Source organism: Perognathus longimembris, chromosome 12, assembly GCF_023159225.1.
Source record: "Perognathus longimembris pacificus isolate PPM17 chromosome 12, ASM2315922v1, whole genome shotgun sequence".
Lineage (NCBI taxonomy): Eukaryota > Metazoa > Chordata > Mammalia > Rodentia > Heteromyidae > Perognathus > Perognathus longimembris.
Window position 1 is genome coordinate 33,303,121 of NC_063172.1, and position 17,321 is coordinate 33,320,441.

At 44.9% G+C, this 17,321-nt stretch overlaps 1 protein-coding gene across 2 annotated transcripts; it reads left to right on the forward strand.

Moving 5' to 3' along the window:
- Positions 1-210: 210 nt before the first annotated feature.
- On the forward strand, positions 211-13,340 carry Gem (GTP binding protein overexpressed in skeletal muscle). Of its 2 annotated transcripts, none has more exons than XM_048358902.1 (5): positions 211-299; positions 1,617-1,959; positions 9,194-9,270; positions 10,077-10,281; positions 11,994-13,340. In XM_048358902.1, the coding sequence occupies exons 2-5, from the start codon at positions 1,626-1,628 to the stop codon at positions 12,269-12,271; spliced, it is 894 nt and encodes a 297-aa protein (XP_048214859.1). In that variant the 5' UTR covers positions 211-299; positions 1,617-1,625; the 3' UTR covers positions 12,272-13,340. The 2 variants fall into 2 exon arrangements, with proteins under 2 accessions (XP_048214859.1, XP_048214858.1); XM_048358901.1 differs by lacking the exon at positions 211-299 and adding an exon at positions 1,290-1,323.
- Positions 13,341-17,321: the final 3,981 nt, after the last annotated feature.

Genomic DNA, 17,321 nt, shown 5'->3' on the forward strand with positions numbered 1-17,321 from the left:
GTCACGTGACTGTGAGTAACTGATGTGGCCAAGTGTTTGCAACTGGCGGAGTCTGCAGCAGAGCCGCCCCGCCCCGCGGGAGGGCTGACGTCACGGAAAAGCCCGCACACGGGGCGGCCGGGCTCGCTATAAAGCGGGGGGACCCGGGCGGAGCCGTGCGGCCACGGCGGAGCCTCCCGGAGCCTCGCGGCGCCCCCCCGCCCCCCTCCCAGCATCCCGGCGCATCCCGGTGCAAACCCGCGCATCCCAGCTCCTCAGACACACTGCCGACCACCGGTCCCCCTGTCCGGCTGAGCCAAGTAAGCGGGGCGCCGGCCTGGGCCGGGGGGCGGGCAGGGAGTGGGCGTTCCCAGCCCCGCAGAACTTTCTCAGCGGAGCCCCGGGGACGGCGCGTGCGGTCTGCGCGCCGGAGGAAGAACTTGAGGTGCGAGCGGGGCGCTCCCCATCCGCAGTCCCTCTCAGTTCAGCCCCGCAGGTGGAAGGGACCCTCCTCACACAGAGTGGGGGTTCAGAGGGCAGCCCCCGCGGACACCCACTGCTTTGCTTGTCTGAACAAAGGGGCGGCTTTTTAAGACCGAAAAAAAAAAAACCCAAACCCAAACAAAACGTGATGGTGTTGGTGAGTTAGTGGCAGAGGTGTTGGGGTGTGCTGGAGTGTGGGGGTGAGCTTTGTGCGTTTCCCACCCTCACGCGTGCACCTCGCTGATTCAGAAGGGAATGCCTCACGCACAGCCTTGCAAAGACAAAAAGAAAAGTTGTAGGAAGTTGTTCAGATGTGGTTTTGGGGAGTCTTTGGTGATTTGCTTCAGAAGCGATCTCGGGGTGGCTGGTTTTCTGGGAAGAGTGGAGCTCGTTCTGTAGGACCGTGAGCAGCTTATTTATTTCCCTGCCATAATGACAAGGCTCCGGGGCTGAGATGTTTTGAACGTGCCGTGTCAGCGAGCAAGAGGGCAGAGCGGAGGCTTAAGATTGCCCCCCACGACCCCCAAATAATCAGAGAGCTGGGGAACACCAGGGCGACTTTACTAAACATGGAAGTTCCCCCAAGTGCCTGTCCAGCCTAGCCAGGGCGAGTGATGTCAGTGCCACGTGTTTCCCACTGAGGCACCGAAGGCTGCAGGACCGCGGGTGCAATGAGGAGCCTTGTTTAGACAAGAGCCGCTAACCTGGCCAGCTAGTCTCCCGCAGCACCGACTTGTTGCTTTGCAAGCCGCCTGTGGAGGTTGTGGGCTCCTTCCAGCTGCCTCAGTGCCCGCTCTGAGCGGGGATTCCACGGTTTCTCTGATGATGGAAGAAGCCTCTGGGCAGTGGGCGATGCTAACGGTACTTTGTTCTCAATGCAAGTGACAGTCGGCCTGAGGGGCCGATTACTGTGTGGGATATGGAGTGTGTGTGTGTGTGTGTGTGTGTGTGTGTGTGTGTGTGTGTGTGTGTGTCCAGTGGAAAGCTTGGAGCATTGGGGTTTGGGACTGTTTCATCGATATTCTGTGCATTAGAAATATTTGGTTGGTTCTCACCCATCTGATAAAATACCACTAATAGCTGGCAGTGTTTGAGTCCCCTGAATTCTAGCTCATTCTTACTGATGTCAGTATCTTGGGTGCTTTACTCCCCAGGACCCCACGATGACTCTGAATAATGTCACCATGCGCCAGAGCACTGCGGGCATGCAGCCCCAGCAGCAGCGCTGGAGCATCCCTGCTGATGGCCGCCACCTGATGGTCCAGAAGGAGCCCCACCCCTACAACCACCACCACCACCGCCACCCTGCTGCCCCTGATGACCCCTGTCGCCGGAGCTGGTCCTCTGACTCCACTGACTCCGTCATCTCCTCCGAGTCCGGGAACACCTACTACCGAGTGGTGCTTATAGGAGAGCAGGGGGTGGGCAAGTCCACCCTGGCCAACATCTTTGCAGGTGTGCACGACAGCATGGACAGTGACTGCGAGGTGCTGGGAGGTAGGTGACTCAGCCTCAGTGGGCTTCTGTCCCCTAGAAGTAGTCCAGGCAGGAAGAATGAGAGCAAGAGGGTCATGGGAGAAAGTATTCTTGGTACTGGATCGGTGTTCCCAGTCCCCAGAGAGCTCTTCACATAGGCCCGCAGGTCAAGAAAATGAAAATGTTTAGAGATCCGACCAAAGTTTGTTGAACCTAAACCATAAAGGGGAACTTTTGAGATTCCAAGTCTGGAGGGTCTAGGGTCAATGGACTAAAGAGCCAGAGGTCAACATTCCACTTCTGGCTTTTGCTGACTCTGACATGGACCATATTTGAGGAGCTCAATATAAATATAACCTTCCCCCCCCCCACACACACAATTATACTTAAAGTGAAGTTGATTTGAAAAAACATGGGAGTCACTAGTTTGTGTCTACCTATGTTAGAGACTTTTGCAAGTGTAAGGTGAGTCAAAACTTTTAGTTTAAATAGTAAAATAACAAAAATTTGAAATATAAAAATGGTAATTTGTATAGTCTGACAATTTTGCAAGATGATTTTCTTATAGCCTTATTTCCAATATTTACTAAATCTTTAACTCTCTTTTCCAAAACTGCTTTGAGGTAATATTATCTCATAAATACATATATACATATACTCTTCAACAGTGGATAAAGTACACCCTTATATTCTGGGACATAATATCAGGATCATATTAGCCAACACTACCCATCGAGTGCCCTTTAGTTACAGCTTCAGTTGGTCATGTGGCCAGGGCAGCTATATATCTTTTATCATCAGGTATCAAAATGAAGACCTGTCAGCTGGGTGCTGGTGGCTCACGCCTGTAATCCTAGCTACTCAGGAGGCTGAGATTTGAGGATCACAGTTTGAAGCCATCCTGAGCAGGAAAGTCCATGAAACTCATCTCTAGTTAATCACAGAAAGAGCCAGAAGTGGCACTGTGGCTCTAGTGGTAGAGAGCTAGCCTTGAGCGAAAGCAGCCGAGGAACAGTGCTCACACCCAGAGTTTAAGCCCCAGGACCAGCAAAAAACAACAACAAATAAATAAATAAAAATAAGAATTGTCAAGTGCTTGCCCATATCATATGGTCTGTTTCTACTCTCAGTTAGCAGCAATAACTGAATCACAGATTTCCAGGGTAGGAAGATGGCTCAGTGGTGACTCATTTCTCTTCCCCACTCCACGTGTATGAAGGGTACTCTTCACTACAGTGGCCTGCATTGTCTAAAGGTCTTATTCTCCTGGACTGTCTCAGTGTCAGGGAGTTCACTACCTCAAGAGGCAGCTCAGGAGCTGGGCTATAAATGATGACTCATTGATATAGCATCGATTTGTCCCCTCGCTTCTGCAAGAGTCCAGGGAAAAACAGGGATATTATTGTACAGTTGATTCCGTTTCTGCACAGACTGGTACATGGCTGATGCTAGAAGAGAGGAAAAAATGGAGAGAGAGAGAGCTTCTATTTGAATGGACAGTGATAATGAACATTTTCAATAGAAGGGCACTTGGCTAGGTGCCTTATGTTTAGTGTTGTCATTTCGGAGTAAACAGAGCCTCAGGGAAACTGAGTAGCTGATCTAGAATCACCCAGTGGGGAAAGTGGGTTTGGAATTTGGGATTTTATAAGCTTAGTTTTGTGCTGTCTCATTTTACCATTTATGGGAGCACTTGTTCTAGCACTGTGCTAAGTTTTTCCATGTATGTTCTTAGTAATACGATAGAATCAATAGAGGTTTATAGTCAATATATGGTGAAGAAAGCTAGCACATGTTTTGTCAGCATCCAGACTTAGTTGTAGTTTAACCAAATCCTGTGTTCTTTCACTATCTCCTGTAGCCTCAAGATTTAATTTCTTGTTAACTATATAGCCCATCAGGCAGCTCTGTACCAGGCTCTCAGATATGCAGTGATGGGTGAGCAATAGCATATCTTCTTAGGGAAGAGACAGGGGTTAGTGGTATACTTCAGAGGAGGATGAAAATTTTAAGTTCCTTAAGAAGTAACAAGCCAGGTACCTGTGGCTCATGCCAGTAATCCTAGCTACTAGGGAGGCAGAAATCAGGAGGATCAAGGTTCAAAGCCAGCCTGGGCATAAATGTGAGACACCTGTCACTACCCATCTCAATCAGTAGGGTTTGGTGGAACATACCTGTCTTCACAGCTATATAAGAAGCATAAATACATGATTGTGTTGCAGGCCATCTGAGGCAGACAAATAAAACCCTATCTGAGAAGTAATAAAGGCAAAAGGGGCTGGGCATATGGCTCAAGCAGGAGAAGGTTGACATAAGGAAGAGATCAGTCAGGAGTTGTTTGGTTCTGCTTTTTTTTTTTTTTTTTGCTAGTCCTGGGGTTTGAACTCAGGGCCTGAGCACTGTCCCTGGCTTCTTTTTGCTCAAGGATAGCACTCTGCCACTTGAGCCACAGTGCCACGTCCGGCTTTTTCTATATATGTGGTGCTGAGGAATTGAACCCAGGGCATCATTTATACGAGACGAGCACTTTACCACTAGGCCATATTCCCAGCCCATTCTGTTTGTTTTGAGAGAGAGAGGAATTGAGAAGTTAGTGGATAATAGATTTTCAGAAATGCTTTTCCCTTAGTAGAGCGGTATCTACACAGAGGGTGGTACCCAGCATACATAAGACTGACTCCCCTTTGGAATTTGGAAGTACAGGCTTCTGCATTTGGGAAATTTCTTTACTGCAAGTGAAGAAGAGGAGGGCAGTCAAGGAATCTTTTCCTAACATCCCTAAACAAAGAATTGTTGACAGTAAGAATTTTCTCAGGTGTCTACCCCCTTTTAGGCATCCTTCTTGAATATCATCTAGGTGTCAGCCCTCATGTGCAGGTGCTGCTCACACCACCAGTGGCCTTTATGTTTTTGAAAAGGAAAGTTTTTCAGGAGATATTTCTGCTTTTTTCCCATTCATTCTTTTTATCCCCCAGCATTAACTCTAAGGAGTTATACTATCCTCATTATGTTGCTTAATAAAGATGAATGTTACTATAATTCTATTGCAATAATGTTACGACTGTGCACACGAAATGGCATTCATTCATTTATTCATCCATTTATTCATTTCTAAGCAGCTACTGAACATACACCACACTGAACGTACTTAAGCAACACACTGTGCAGTATGCAGAGTCCTGGGCTCCCTCCTCAGAAGTGCTCAAAGGGTGCAGTGGAAGTCAAATACACATCCCCCATAAAGCAGGCTAAGAGAAGGGAAAAGGGCCGTGAGAAAATGGAATTCACAAGAAAGAATTCTGGCTGTGGAGATTAGAAAAGGTTTCATAGAAGAAGTCATGTCTAAGCTAGACTCTGAAGACAAGTAGACTCTGGAATCCCTTGGCGAGGTGAGAAGGCACTCTGTATAGGTGCAGGGAGTCCGAGAATGAGCACGGGATTTGGAGTCCCATGTGTGGGTTTAGATACATTTGGGGGAGATAGTCTTAGCTGGCACACTTGGGCAAGCTACGTAATCTCCAAAATCTTCCTCCTTACACAACAGGGATGATTTCATAGGGTGGATTAAGGACTACAGGAGATGATGTTAAGTACATATCATAGTGCTGGCACTTAGTAAATGTGGATCTGATTCTGGATCTACCATACTGTTCCCATGTGCTTGGCTTCCAGAATTGTAGCTTCATTGTTTATGCCCTATTCCTGCAATCATTCTTGCCTGAGGCCCTGTCAGATGTACAGGGGGACATGAACCCACAAAGGAAAGGACAGAGTATGAGAGCAAAAGTCCTTCCAGGGCTTTCTGTAAACTCCTTGGTCTGTGGTAGCTGAAAGCTACTGAGAGTGTTTTGAGGGGAGGGCTGTTGAAGCCCCAGAAAGTTTGAGGAGATTAGGGGCCCGTTCCCAGCATGGGACACACCACCCGTGCAGGCTTCATACATGGCATTGGAGCAAGTGAGGCTTCCAAGCCTGAAGTTCTTAAAGAAAACATACAGTGGGAAGACATTATTCAGAAAATTTGCCGGCAAGGAATTCAGTCCGGCAGTCCGGCACTTAGGACAAGGGAGCCATGCTGAACTGCAGCTTCTGGATGAAACAGTGCTGTGCGAAGGCAGCGCAGAAGCCGCGGGCTCAGAGGAGACAGATACGAGTGGGCAGCCAGGAGGGTTTTTGTGAAGGGGATAACATGAGGAAAAAGAAACTGAGGGCCATGCTGGTCCAGGAAGAGAGGCCACACACCACTGTAGGAGCACAGCCTCACATCGGAGGACTTCCCCCCAACCCTCCCTGGCCATGTATGATGCCTTCTCTGGCTATGCGGAGTCCTAGGCCCATCCAGTATCCAGGACACACAAGAATGTGTTGTCCCCAGATGGCTTACGAGGGGGCCTCCCAGGCTGATAGGCCTCACCCTTTCTCTAACCCCAAGCAAATTTCAAAGAGCTTTGCTCACATGATAAACACTTGAAAAGGAGCAGAGCTTCAGTTCTACTCCCCTGATTAGAGGAAGGCCATCAATCAGGGTGCACTGTGTTTGGAAGAGTCCTTGGGGTACAGCCAGACACCATATATGAAGCCTGAAGTGATGTATTGTCTTAGGCTCCTAGATCTCTAGCACAGTGATTTTCAGGCAGAGATTAAGGTCAGACAGAATGATCCTGTCACAAAACTCCCAGAATGGGAGTTTCCATCTTGATTCCTTTTTTCACAGCTGTAATCTGTAGTCCATTTTTCCCCCTCTAGATTTGTTCTGATATATCTTATACCAAGAGACAGTTTGGGTTGCTTTGTCCCTCTGCTATTGGAACACAGTATGTTCTTACATGAGCTGCTGGGAGTTCAAAAGCAAAGCTCCAAATCTTTGAGTGATGAGTGGTGGCCAAGGACAGAAAGTGTTGGCTTGAGAGTTTCCTGGGTGCAGGAAGGGCTTTGCAGAACAGATAAAACTTGGTAGGAGTAATGGGCAGTGCTTTGCTGTACAGGCTATCGTAATTCCCCAGGCTGTATACTGGGCTACCTTTCTTCTCCCTTCTCCATGTTTTCTTTCCTTTCTTTCTCCTGATTCCAGTGCCTAGGTAAAGAAAAAGGAGCACCACTTTCTGTAAATCCCTCACAATAGCTGTTATAAAACAAGAAATGCCCTGGTTCCCCTACCACAGCACCGTTTTGTTTTTGTTATTTTCTGACAGTCCTTGGGCTTGAACTCAGGGCTTGGGCACTGGCCCTGAGCTTGTTTCGCTCAAGGCTAATGTTCCATCACTTGAGCCACAATGCTACTTCTGGCCTTTTCTGAGTGTTTTTTTGGAGTAAGATTCTCACAGACTTTTCTGCCAAGGCTACCTTTGAACTGCAATCCTCAGATCTCAGCCTCCTGATTAGTTAGGATTGCAGGTGAGCCATTGGTGCCCAGCCTTACTGAACATATTTTTATTGAACATGCATACTGTATCAAGGCACTGTCAGATGCCAGAGACATAGTAAACAACAGAGATGCAAATTTCTGCTCTGAAATTTTGGGGAGTGGGAGATAGCAAATGATAAACTAAAGTGCATTCATTGTATGTTAGATGATAATGCAGAGAAGAAACAAAACAGGAAGATGAGTAAGGAATTTGGGTGGGATAGAGGTGTTGCAGCTTTTTAAAATATGATTTTTATTGTTATGATTAAGGTGTTTACAGAGGGGTTAACATTTTATAAGTCAGGTAATGAGTACATTTCTTTTTTTTTTTTTGCCAGTCCTAGGCCTTGGACTCAGGGCCTGAGCACTGTTCCTGGCTTCTTTTTGCTCAAGGCTAGCACTCTGCCACTTGAGCCACAGCGCCACTTCTGGCCATTTTCTGTATATGTGGTGCTGGGGAATTGAACCCAGGGCTTCATGTATACGTGGCAAGCACTCTTTGCCACTAGGCCATATCCCCAGCCCCCCCTTTTTTTTTTTTTGGACAATGTCATTTTCCCACCCCCTGGTTTCCTCCAGGTGTTGCAGTTCAGGGAATACTTTCCCCAGAAGGCAGCAAGGGTACTAGCCTTAGGAGTTTGGAGGGAAGAAAATCCAGGCAAAAGAACACATAAGACAAATGCTGAATCAGCTACCCAGGAGGTAGAAGTTGGGATGATCATAGTTCTAGGCCAGCTTGGGCAAAAGTAAGACCCTATCTTAAATAAATCAACAGAGCAAAATGGTACAGAACTCTAATTTCTGCTATGCAGGAGGCATAGGTGAGAGGAACACAGTGCAAGGCTGGACCTGGGCAAAAAGCAAGACATTATCTGAAAAATAAGTAGAGCAAAAAGGACTGTGGATGCAGGTCAAGTGGTAGAGCACCTGCCTAGCAAGTGTGAAGGCCTGATTTCAAACTCTCGTACTCCCACTCATGGGAGTAGGGAGAAAAAAAGGGAGGACTTATTATGATGAAACTCATGCCAGGAAAACTCAGAGTAAGGATGACTCAGTTGTGTGGGGCTGATGGGAATTCTTTTTGTAAATATCCCAGCATGTCCAACCCCACCGACCTGACAGATTTTTCCAGGCCGAAGCTGTTCTTGGCCCTTTGTACCACTCTCACCCTTTACCTTCGGTCAGTCTAGGCTAAAGTGAAGAGGAAATTTCCATTACCAAGTATAGGTGCCTCCTGCCCTTCTGTTGTACTTACAGCCAACAAAACAAAACAAAATTAAAAAAAAACCAAAACAAAAGCTAGCCAGATAGTAGTAGGCAACCTTTATGTTTTTTCAAAGGAAGAAATCTACAGTCCAAACAGGGATAGTCTCAAGATAGTCTTCTTAACTTCTCCAACGAGGAGAAATATCAGAGATCAAAGCTCCTGAAATTGCTAGTGCATGTTTGGGAACCACCCACTGAAAGGTACAATGGATTTCCACGTAAGCCTTGGGAAAATGGGGCTTGTTGTTAATGCTTTCTTAGGGCCTTGTCTGAGTCAAAAGCTCCTGAGTGAGTTTATCCTCTTAAATGGTTTCCTATAAAAGGTTCAGGAAAGATTAAAATGACTGCCTTATAATTCAAATGGTTTAGTGATATGTGCTTTAGAGATGTAGGCGACGAGCTTGGTGACTACTGGAGGGATAATAACATATTAAAGGTGACAAAAATAATAACGTATCTTTTTAAGTAGCTGTGTATTTCTACAATTAGTTGCATATTTAGTAACTATAATTTCTAAAATTACTCTCTTATGTCAGTGTTGTGTTGCATATTTACCTGACTCCAATAGCCCTGTTCTTTCTTTTCTAGAAGACACATATGAACGTACCCTGATGGTTGATGGGGAAAGTGCAACGATTATCCTTCTGGACATGTGGGAAAATAAGGTATTCAGAGTGTGTAGTTCCCAGTTAATTCCTGTAGGGCTTACCTTTCAACAGGTTGTTTAGTGTGAGGGTGACCTATATAATGGCTGTTCCAAATGAGGTGGGCTCATTTCCTTGATTAAAAGCATTGACTGCTGAGAACAAGGCTATTCTAAGGAACAGGTCATTCACAAATGAGGTCTAAATAACAAAAGCACTGCAGTGCTCTGCTCTCAGTTCTATTTAAAAACATAAAAAAGTGTGTTGTTTTAGAGAAAGCTCAAACAAGCATGAAGTTATTTTCACCTACATAAAGCCATCTTGTTTGAAGTTGGCATCCTCAATACTGGTCTTCAAGACTAAAAGGTTTGGGTTCTCACGGCTTATACTTGAGATTTTCTGTTTATTGGGAGCCCTCCTATTCTCCCCAAAGGATTCTTAATATCATCTCTTGGGAAAAGCAAAAGGAAATTTTGGGCAAATTGAGGAAGGCCCATTTTGGATAGGTTAGATACAAATTGGAAAGACTGTTGGATAATGTTGTTATATAATTCATCAACTGAAGCTACAGAAGAAATTGAAAAGAACCACTTTTTTACATAAGTATCATGCAGACCTGCAATCTTTGCAGCCCCCTAGACATCTTGTAGGCATGGAGGACCAGTGCGTTTGGGGGAATTGAAAGTCTTCTTCCTTTCTGTTACAAGTTAGGAAATACACACACACACACACTCACTCACACACACACACACTCACTTCCTTTTTGAGAAATGATACCTGTGTCCTAGGCCAGTCTGAGCTCATGAAAGATCTTCTCATTTCCTTAGGGGGAGAACGAATGGCTCCATGACCACTGCATGCAAGTTGGGGATGCCTATCTTATAGTTTACTCCATCACAGACCGAGCAAGCTTTGAGAAGGCATCTGAGCTTCGAATCCAGCTCCGCAGGGCCCGGCAGACAGAGGACATTCCTATAATTTTGGTTGGCAACAAAAGTGACTTAGTGCGATGCCGGGAAGTGTCAGTATCAGGTAAGAGGGCGGTGCTGGTACTGTGGAAACCATCCTCAGATCACTTGCAAGTGCTGTCAGATGGTGTTTCCTTTCCTCTTTTGTGAGGCTGGACTGCTACGTGGAGTATTATGTATGCATGCCTTCTAGCATTTTTACTTCCAATTGAACCATTCTATGCTGCTTGTTCTCCCTTGGCCATCTGGTCCACCTGCAGGATATCAATATCCTCACCTCCCTTGGGATGTTTTACTGGAATTTCTTTAGAGAATAGATCATGCTCAGGGAGTTACTATTTGTCCCAACCTTTGATTTTCATCCTTCCTGTTCTCTGATACCAAAAGTTCACAGAAGGAAAAACAGAATCTTCATGCAAGGAGGTTGGAGAATTCTAATTTAGGAGAATTTCTGGAAGTTCCATTGAGGAAAAGACTTCTAAGATGGTCACTGGTGGCACACACCTATAATTCTAGCCACTCAGGAGGCTGAGATCTGAGGATCGCAGTTTGAAGCCAGCTTGAGTAGGAAAGTTTGTAAGACTGTTATCCCTAATCACTAAAAAGCTGTATGTGGAGCTGAGGCTGAAGTGGTAGAGCATTAGCCTTGAGTATGAAAGCTCAGTGACAGCACCCAGGCTCTGAATTCAAACCCTAGGACTGTCACACACACACACACACACACACACACACACACACACACACACACACTTCTATTTTGGCTGCTCTGACTCCCTTTAAGTCCCATAAATAGCTTTCTACCCCCCACCCCAACTTCCTAAATGTCAGAGGATCAGTGTGATGATGTCACAGTTACTTTTCATACTTAGTTCAAGGGTAATTCCTATTTACTGAGTGGGCACCTGAGAGTTCTTAGGGGTCTTAAGACTTCACTGGTTTAATGCAAATTTAACTGATTCCACCATAAAAAAAAATCCGACATATCAGACCTGCTCAGAAGAAAAGAACCCCAGGAAAGACAGTGTATTCAACTCTTGGGAATGTCTCATTACTAGGATATGACTATCTATAAGTAGTCTTTTCTTTCTAAACCAAAATTTGGAGACATGGGCATTGAACATAATGTAATATTTGAAATTGAGACTGTTGTAGATAAGCTTGAGTAGTTGGATGTAATTGTATTTTATACTTATACAAACCTCAGATTTTCACAAACTGTTTCATCACAGTGATTTTTGTTTTGTTTTGTCATTGTCTATAAAGAGAGGAAAGCCAAGTAGTACAATTCTAATTTTCAAAATCAAGAAACTGAGTCAGGAGAAATATGGACTTTAAAAGCAAATACTGATTCACTGTCCCAGGACAGGTGAACTTCAAGTTTTAAGCTTTTTTCATCTCTCTGTTGGGAATGATAATAGATATTTTACAATGTTTACAAGCATTAGAAATATTTATGAAAAACTTAGCCTAGTTTTTGGCATGTAGTAAGTCTGTAATAAATTAAGGCTATGGCTTTTGCTTTTATAGTGAATAGCACTATATTTGATGGAATTGGCCCTTCATACAGTAAATTTATGGTGGGCCAGACATAAAGCCCATCTTTCCTGGATCAAGGGGCTTGCAGGCAGCAGGGGGTCTGTCACAGTGACCTCTTCTGACTCACCTGCCTACGCTAAGGACAGTTTCTTTAAGCAGGAGTCCTCAGGTTTGGATGTTGACAGGATATGATGGTAGCCTACAACCTCTCTGAATTGTTTTTCTCCTTTTTCTTCCCAGAAGGGAGAGCGTGCGCTGTGGTTTTCGACTGCAAGTTCATCGAGACCTCCGCAGCTGTCCAGCACAACGTGAAGGAGCTGTTTGAGGGCATTGTCCGGCAGGTCCGCCTTCGCCGGGACAGCAAGGAGAAGAACGAGCGGCGGCTGGCCTACCAGAAAAGACGGGAGAGCATCCCCAGGAAAGCCAGGCGCTTCTGGGGCAAAATCGTAGCCAAAAACAACAAGAACATGGCCTTCAAGCTCAAGTCCAAATCCTGCCATGACCTCTCTGTGCTCTAGGTACGCAGCATCATCCAGATGTCCTCCTCATGGACATCGTCGAGGGCCACTGGGACCAATAATCTATATTAGATTGGTACTTAAGTCTTGTTAGATATGGCTTCCCCCATTGCTGTCGGGAATGAACATGTGAGCCTCATGGGCAACAAAATGCATGGGACATGAAAGATCATTGTCAAGAGTCAGGATTTAGTCATAGGAAAAACATGGCTTTGCTACCTTGGACTGCCAAGACTCATTCTAGGATGTGTTTGGGGTTTGTGTGTGTTTTTCTCCTCGCTTTTGGATAATAGAGAATTGAAGCTTACAAAAGAATACCTAGGAAAGTAATTTTTCCATAATTAAACTTTTATCCAGTATTCTGATAGGCAAATGGGCATAAATATAGGAAAGGTGCCAAAGGGTATATTTGAAGGAGGAGAACTTTCTACACACTTTATCTTCAAGGAGACAGACCTGTAGAACTGGGCTCATTCTGGTCACGACCATTGTTGCTCCATCAAACTGTGAAAAGAAGCAACGTCCTTGCTAGAAACTAAAGCTTAGTTAACAGTTTTTGCTTAATGTCCACATTGATCTGTAGACTTGGAAATGGATATGTATACTGCTTCTAGGTTCAAAAATTGTATTTTTACTTATATGTCTTGTAATATTTTATTTAGGGGAAAATTAGCTTCATCAGCATCCTATTTAGTTAAGCCACTTTTTGTGTGTCATTATTTTTGAAATCATGGAGCCATCATAAAAATATTTTTAAAATCTGAATGATGAATAACTTGTGTAATATGCCAACTTTTTAAATATATTCGAAGTCAGAAGTTTTATAAAACATATGACATAAAACCTCCTAGTACTTTGGGTTGACTCTTGTATGCCACAGCTCTGCTCTATTTATTATTATTTTGCAAGATAATCATTTTAACATTTGATAAAGCATATTTATGAACATATTTCTTAAGAAAATGTCCATTTTATTACCATTTTCTATCTTTTTCAAAATATGCAAGTTTTTAACATATCTTATAACAAAAGGAATAAAATCTTCTAATAAAAGGAATAAAATCTTTGAGAGGCATTGTTTTTCTCCCCAATCAAGATAATTAGGATTGTTTTGATACAGCTTTCTGAATAAGTCTTGAGAGGGACAAATCTATTGAACAATTTCTTTTTCTTGTCAGCAGTGGCCTACTCATCTGCTTTTAATGAGTATTCTGGACATTTCTCCTTTGTAATCATCAAGTTGTTTGGGTGGGGCTGATTCCATTGGGAATTGAGATGGTAAGTTATAGTTGAACAAAGCTGGTTGACTTTTTACGTTGGCCTGGCAAATTCCCAACTGAACAGATGGCCTTGCTTTGTTCCCTGAAGGCTCATGGACTTAAGCTGGGCTAAAGCATTAGGGGAATTTAAAAAAAGATTAGGGGAAAAGCACTAATGATTGTCAGCCTGAGCCCTGGCCAGACAGAGCCTTAACCAAATTCTCAGTCACTAAGATGGGTTCACATTACTCAGCTACCTTTTCTCCAAGGGCAGGTGTGTCCCACTGGCTGGAGCAGAACCTGCCAAGGTTCCCTTTTCACATTTTCTCTGGTCCACATGATACCCTGTCTTACCTCCCTGTCTTTTGAGTTTGTGGGCAGATACATTAGTGACATCATGGGGCCTAAAGAGTGCCTAGAGCCATGTAGGTTTAAAGGGTGTCTCTGCCATTCTGTTGGGTTTATTTCTCCTTTTCCAAGTCTAGGAATAAGTGAAATGCTTTTAGATATTTATTTTCTTACCTGTAAAATGGGTTTGTTATTGCAACACACCTTGTAAATTCTTTGTGAGATGAATACTTTTCAATTCAGTAAAGGGCTGGGGGTATGTTTGTTGGACAAGGTAGGTTCATGATTGTGATCCTAGCTCCTTGGGAGGGGGGAGAATGTGGCCTCAGGCCAGCCCAGGCAAAAGAAGTAAGAGGCCTATGTTCTGAGGCTAGCCAAAGGCAAGCACATGAGACTCTACCTTGATAAGTAAAACAAAAAAGAAGTGGAAGCTGGTTCAAGTGGTAAAGTACTACAGTAGTTCAAACTTCAATACTGCCAAAAGGAAAAAAAAAGTTAGTGTTCACTGCTAGTTTATTCTACATAGAGTTTATGTCTCTTACCCATCAAATAGCAGTCCCATTCAAATCAGTGACCACAATGTCTTTTAATCCCTTTCTTATGTAGTGTGGTGCCCTGCAGAGATTGGGACTTATATAACGGTTTCTGCTTGAATTCTGGTGGCTCTTTGAGGGTAACAAATCTCATTTCACAACAACAGCAACAAAACTAGTTCGGAGTACTAATGACCTTCCCACATCAGATACTAAGTGTCTAGAGCAGAAGTAGAGTTAAAAATGTGACTCCTGGTCAGCTGCATATTCTCTCTGCAAAAAGTTTTTCTCACACACACACACACACACACACACACACACACACACACACACCCTACACATACACATTCTTTATTCCCTAGTCTCACACTCAGTTTCCTTATAACTGTCAGACCTCCCCAGCCAACTGGCCAACAGATCCCCTGCCTCCTAGACTCAGAGGCAACACAGTACTCTACCTGAGTACCCTAGCTTGACCCGGAAGGACTTTCTGGTTAAGAGCTCTATAACCCTAGAGTCACATGGACCTGAGTCTCCACAGTTACTGAGAGTATGACCAGGAGAGAAGTTCCTTATTTACTACCAGACTCAGGGACACTGCTGTAGGGACAGCAATGACACCCTCTTCCTGGGGTCATGAGGTTGACATGAAACCTGCAGAAGTGTCAGCCATCTTCAGGAAGAAATGTGGCTCCTCCTGCTCAAATGTAGCACCCAGCCCTCCCCTTGCACGGGCTCTGTTTAGATCTTATCCCATACCCAGAACCAACCATGCTAGGAATATAATGATGACTAAGGCAGTGTCCCTGTCCTCAGAAACCTTGAGAGCAGTAAATCTGTGCCCCAAAGATACCAAAGGTGGCATTAGGAATAAGAAGATAAAAGAAAATGTGGCAATAGTATACTTGGAAGAGACTGGATTTGTTTCCATTAGATAAAATTCAAATGTGAGAAAAATTATTAAAATGACTAAAATTAGACAGGAAAAAGTCTATTGGGCTTAAAAAATTCCATTCTAGGGAGCATTGGATAAAGGTGAGTTTTTATGCAGCCTGCGTTTTTGCTTACTCACACAGGGACTGTTCAGTGCAGAGAAGGAGGGAGGATCTCCTGTTCACGCAAGGGGCTGTGGGAACACACCATGGGAGCTGCAAAGCCCTTTGCTTTCAAGAAGCTGGTGATGAGGGTGCATTGTGGCAGGGAACTGGTGAATGAAGACAACTGCACGAAAGAGAATATGCAGTGGAAGATTATGGTAGTCACTAGCGACTTGAAGTAAGGCAGAAGAGCATAAGTGGAAGAAAGTACTCCAGGACACGGACACACACACACACACACACACACACACACACACACACACACTTTCTTGGAGGAAGCAGTTTTTTTTTTTTTTTGGCCAGTCCTGGGCCTTGGACTCAGGGCCTGAACACTGTCCCTGGCTTCTTCCCGCTCAAGGCTAGCACTCTGCCACTTGAGCCACAGCGCCGCCTCTGGCCATTTTCTGTATATGTGGTGCTGGGGAATCGAACCTAGGGCCTCGTGTATCCGAGGCAGGCACTCTTGCCACTAGGCTATATCCCCAGCCCCTTGAACTCAGTTTTGAAGACTGCTCAAGACTTCTCCAAGCAGGGTTGGATAAAAGGATGAAAAAGGGAAAGTTAGGTCAATGTAAAGAAAATACAGGTAGGAAAAGGGAATGCTTGTTTAGAAAAATAACAGGTGTGCAACAAGAGCTTTGCAACAGACATAGATAAATACATTACGTCTGGAGTCACACCTCATTAAAATTTTGTTGTTGTTGTTAAATAGTGTTCCTCCCAAGTTCATCATGTTTACTTCACCTTCAAAGTGTGGCTGTATAGAGATTGGGGGTCTCTGAAGATGTAATTATTGAAGGTTCTTGGCTTGAAACTATGGCTGGGCCCGCAGTCAGATGTATGGCTCCTTAAGACAAGAGAGGAATTTGGGAGGGGGGGTATGAGGGACGAGGTAACAAACAGTACAAGTAATGTATCCAATGCCTAATGTATGAAACTGTAACCTCTCTGTACATCAGTTTGATAATAAAAATTTGAAAAAAAAAAAAAAAAGAGAGGAATTTGGGCACAGAAAAGAGCCACAGGAATGAAGGCCCGGCAGAGGTTGGGCAGATGCATCACTAGCTAAGGAACATCTGGGGGCCTCAGCACTGGACCCACAAAGATGTTACTTGGGACATGGCCCTGTAGACATTGTGATTTGGGGTTCTAACCTCTCCCAACCCCTAAGGGCATCAGTTTCTTTTTTTTGTCATTTTAGCCACCAAGGTCATGATCATGTCAGCAGCTCCAGATTATTGGGAACAAGGTAACTTCCTTCACCTATGAGGCCGAGAGAGCAGCAGGCATCTCAGGAATATCATTAGGACTAAAAGGGAATTCTTACCTTGTTCACTTATTAACTTACTGTCTGTCCAAGGGGTGGAGAAGGAACAAACTGGCAAGATAAGGTGGAGGGCCCGTTGTAGACTCCACAAGCTCTGGGCTGAGAAGTTTGGACTTGGTTCAGAAGGCAATGAGGATCATTAACGTTTCCTAACAGGGCGGAGCTGGGATCTGCTTCAGGACGGCCTCATCATCCCGAATGCTGAGGCTGGCTGGCACCAGAGGGCAGGGGCCCGCCCAGGAGCGCAGTGAGAAACCTTGTGGCCCCGGGACTGGAGTGCTGCATGAGGCTTTCAGGCAGAGGGAAGGACAGCCATCCATCACTGTGGAGGCCTCAGGTCAGGGACCAGTGTGCCCTGTGGTCCCCAGGCTTGGGCAGTGCCTGTGTCTGGCAGCACCAAAGGTTTCCTATGAGAAGTTCTCTCAAAGCAACCACCCAGTTCAATGCCAGACAACAAGGCAAAAGGGCTGAGAGTGAGAGAAGGAA

What these genes read in the sequence shown, in the direction of transcription:
- Gem (XM_048358901.1), top strand. An exon ending in TGACTGCGAGGTGCTGGGAG is followed by an intron (nt 1,960 to 9,193) that starts GTAGGTGACTCA and finishes TTTCTTTTCTAG; the next exon opens with AAGACACATATGAACGTACC. An exon ending in TGGACATGTGGGAAAATAAG is followed by an intron (nt 9,271 to 10,076) that starts GTATTCAGAGTG and finishes TCATTTCCTTAG; the next exon opens with GGGGAGAACGAATGGCTCCA.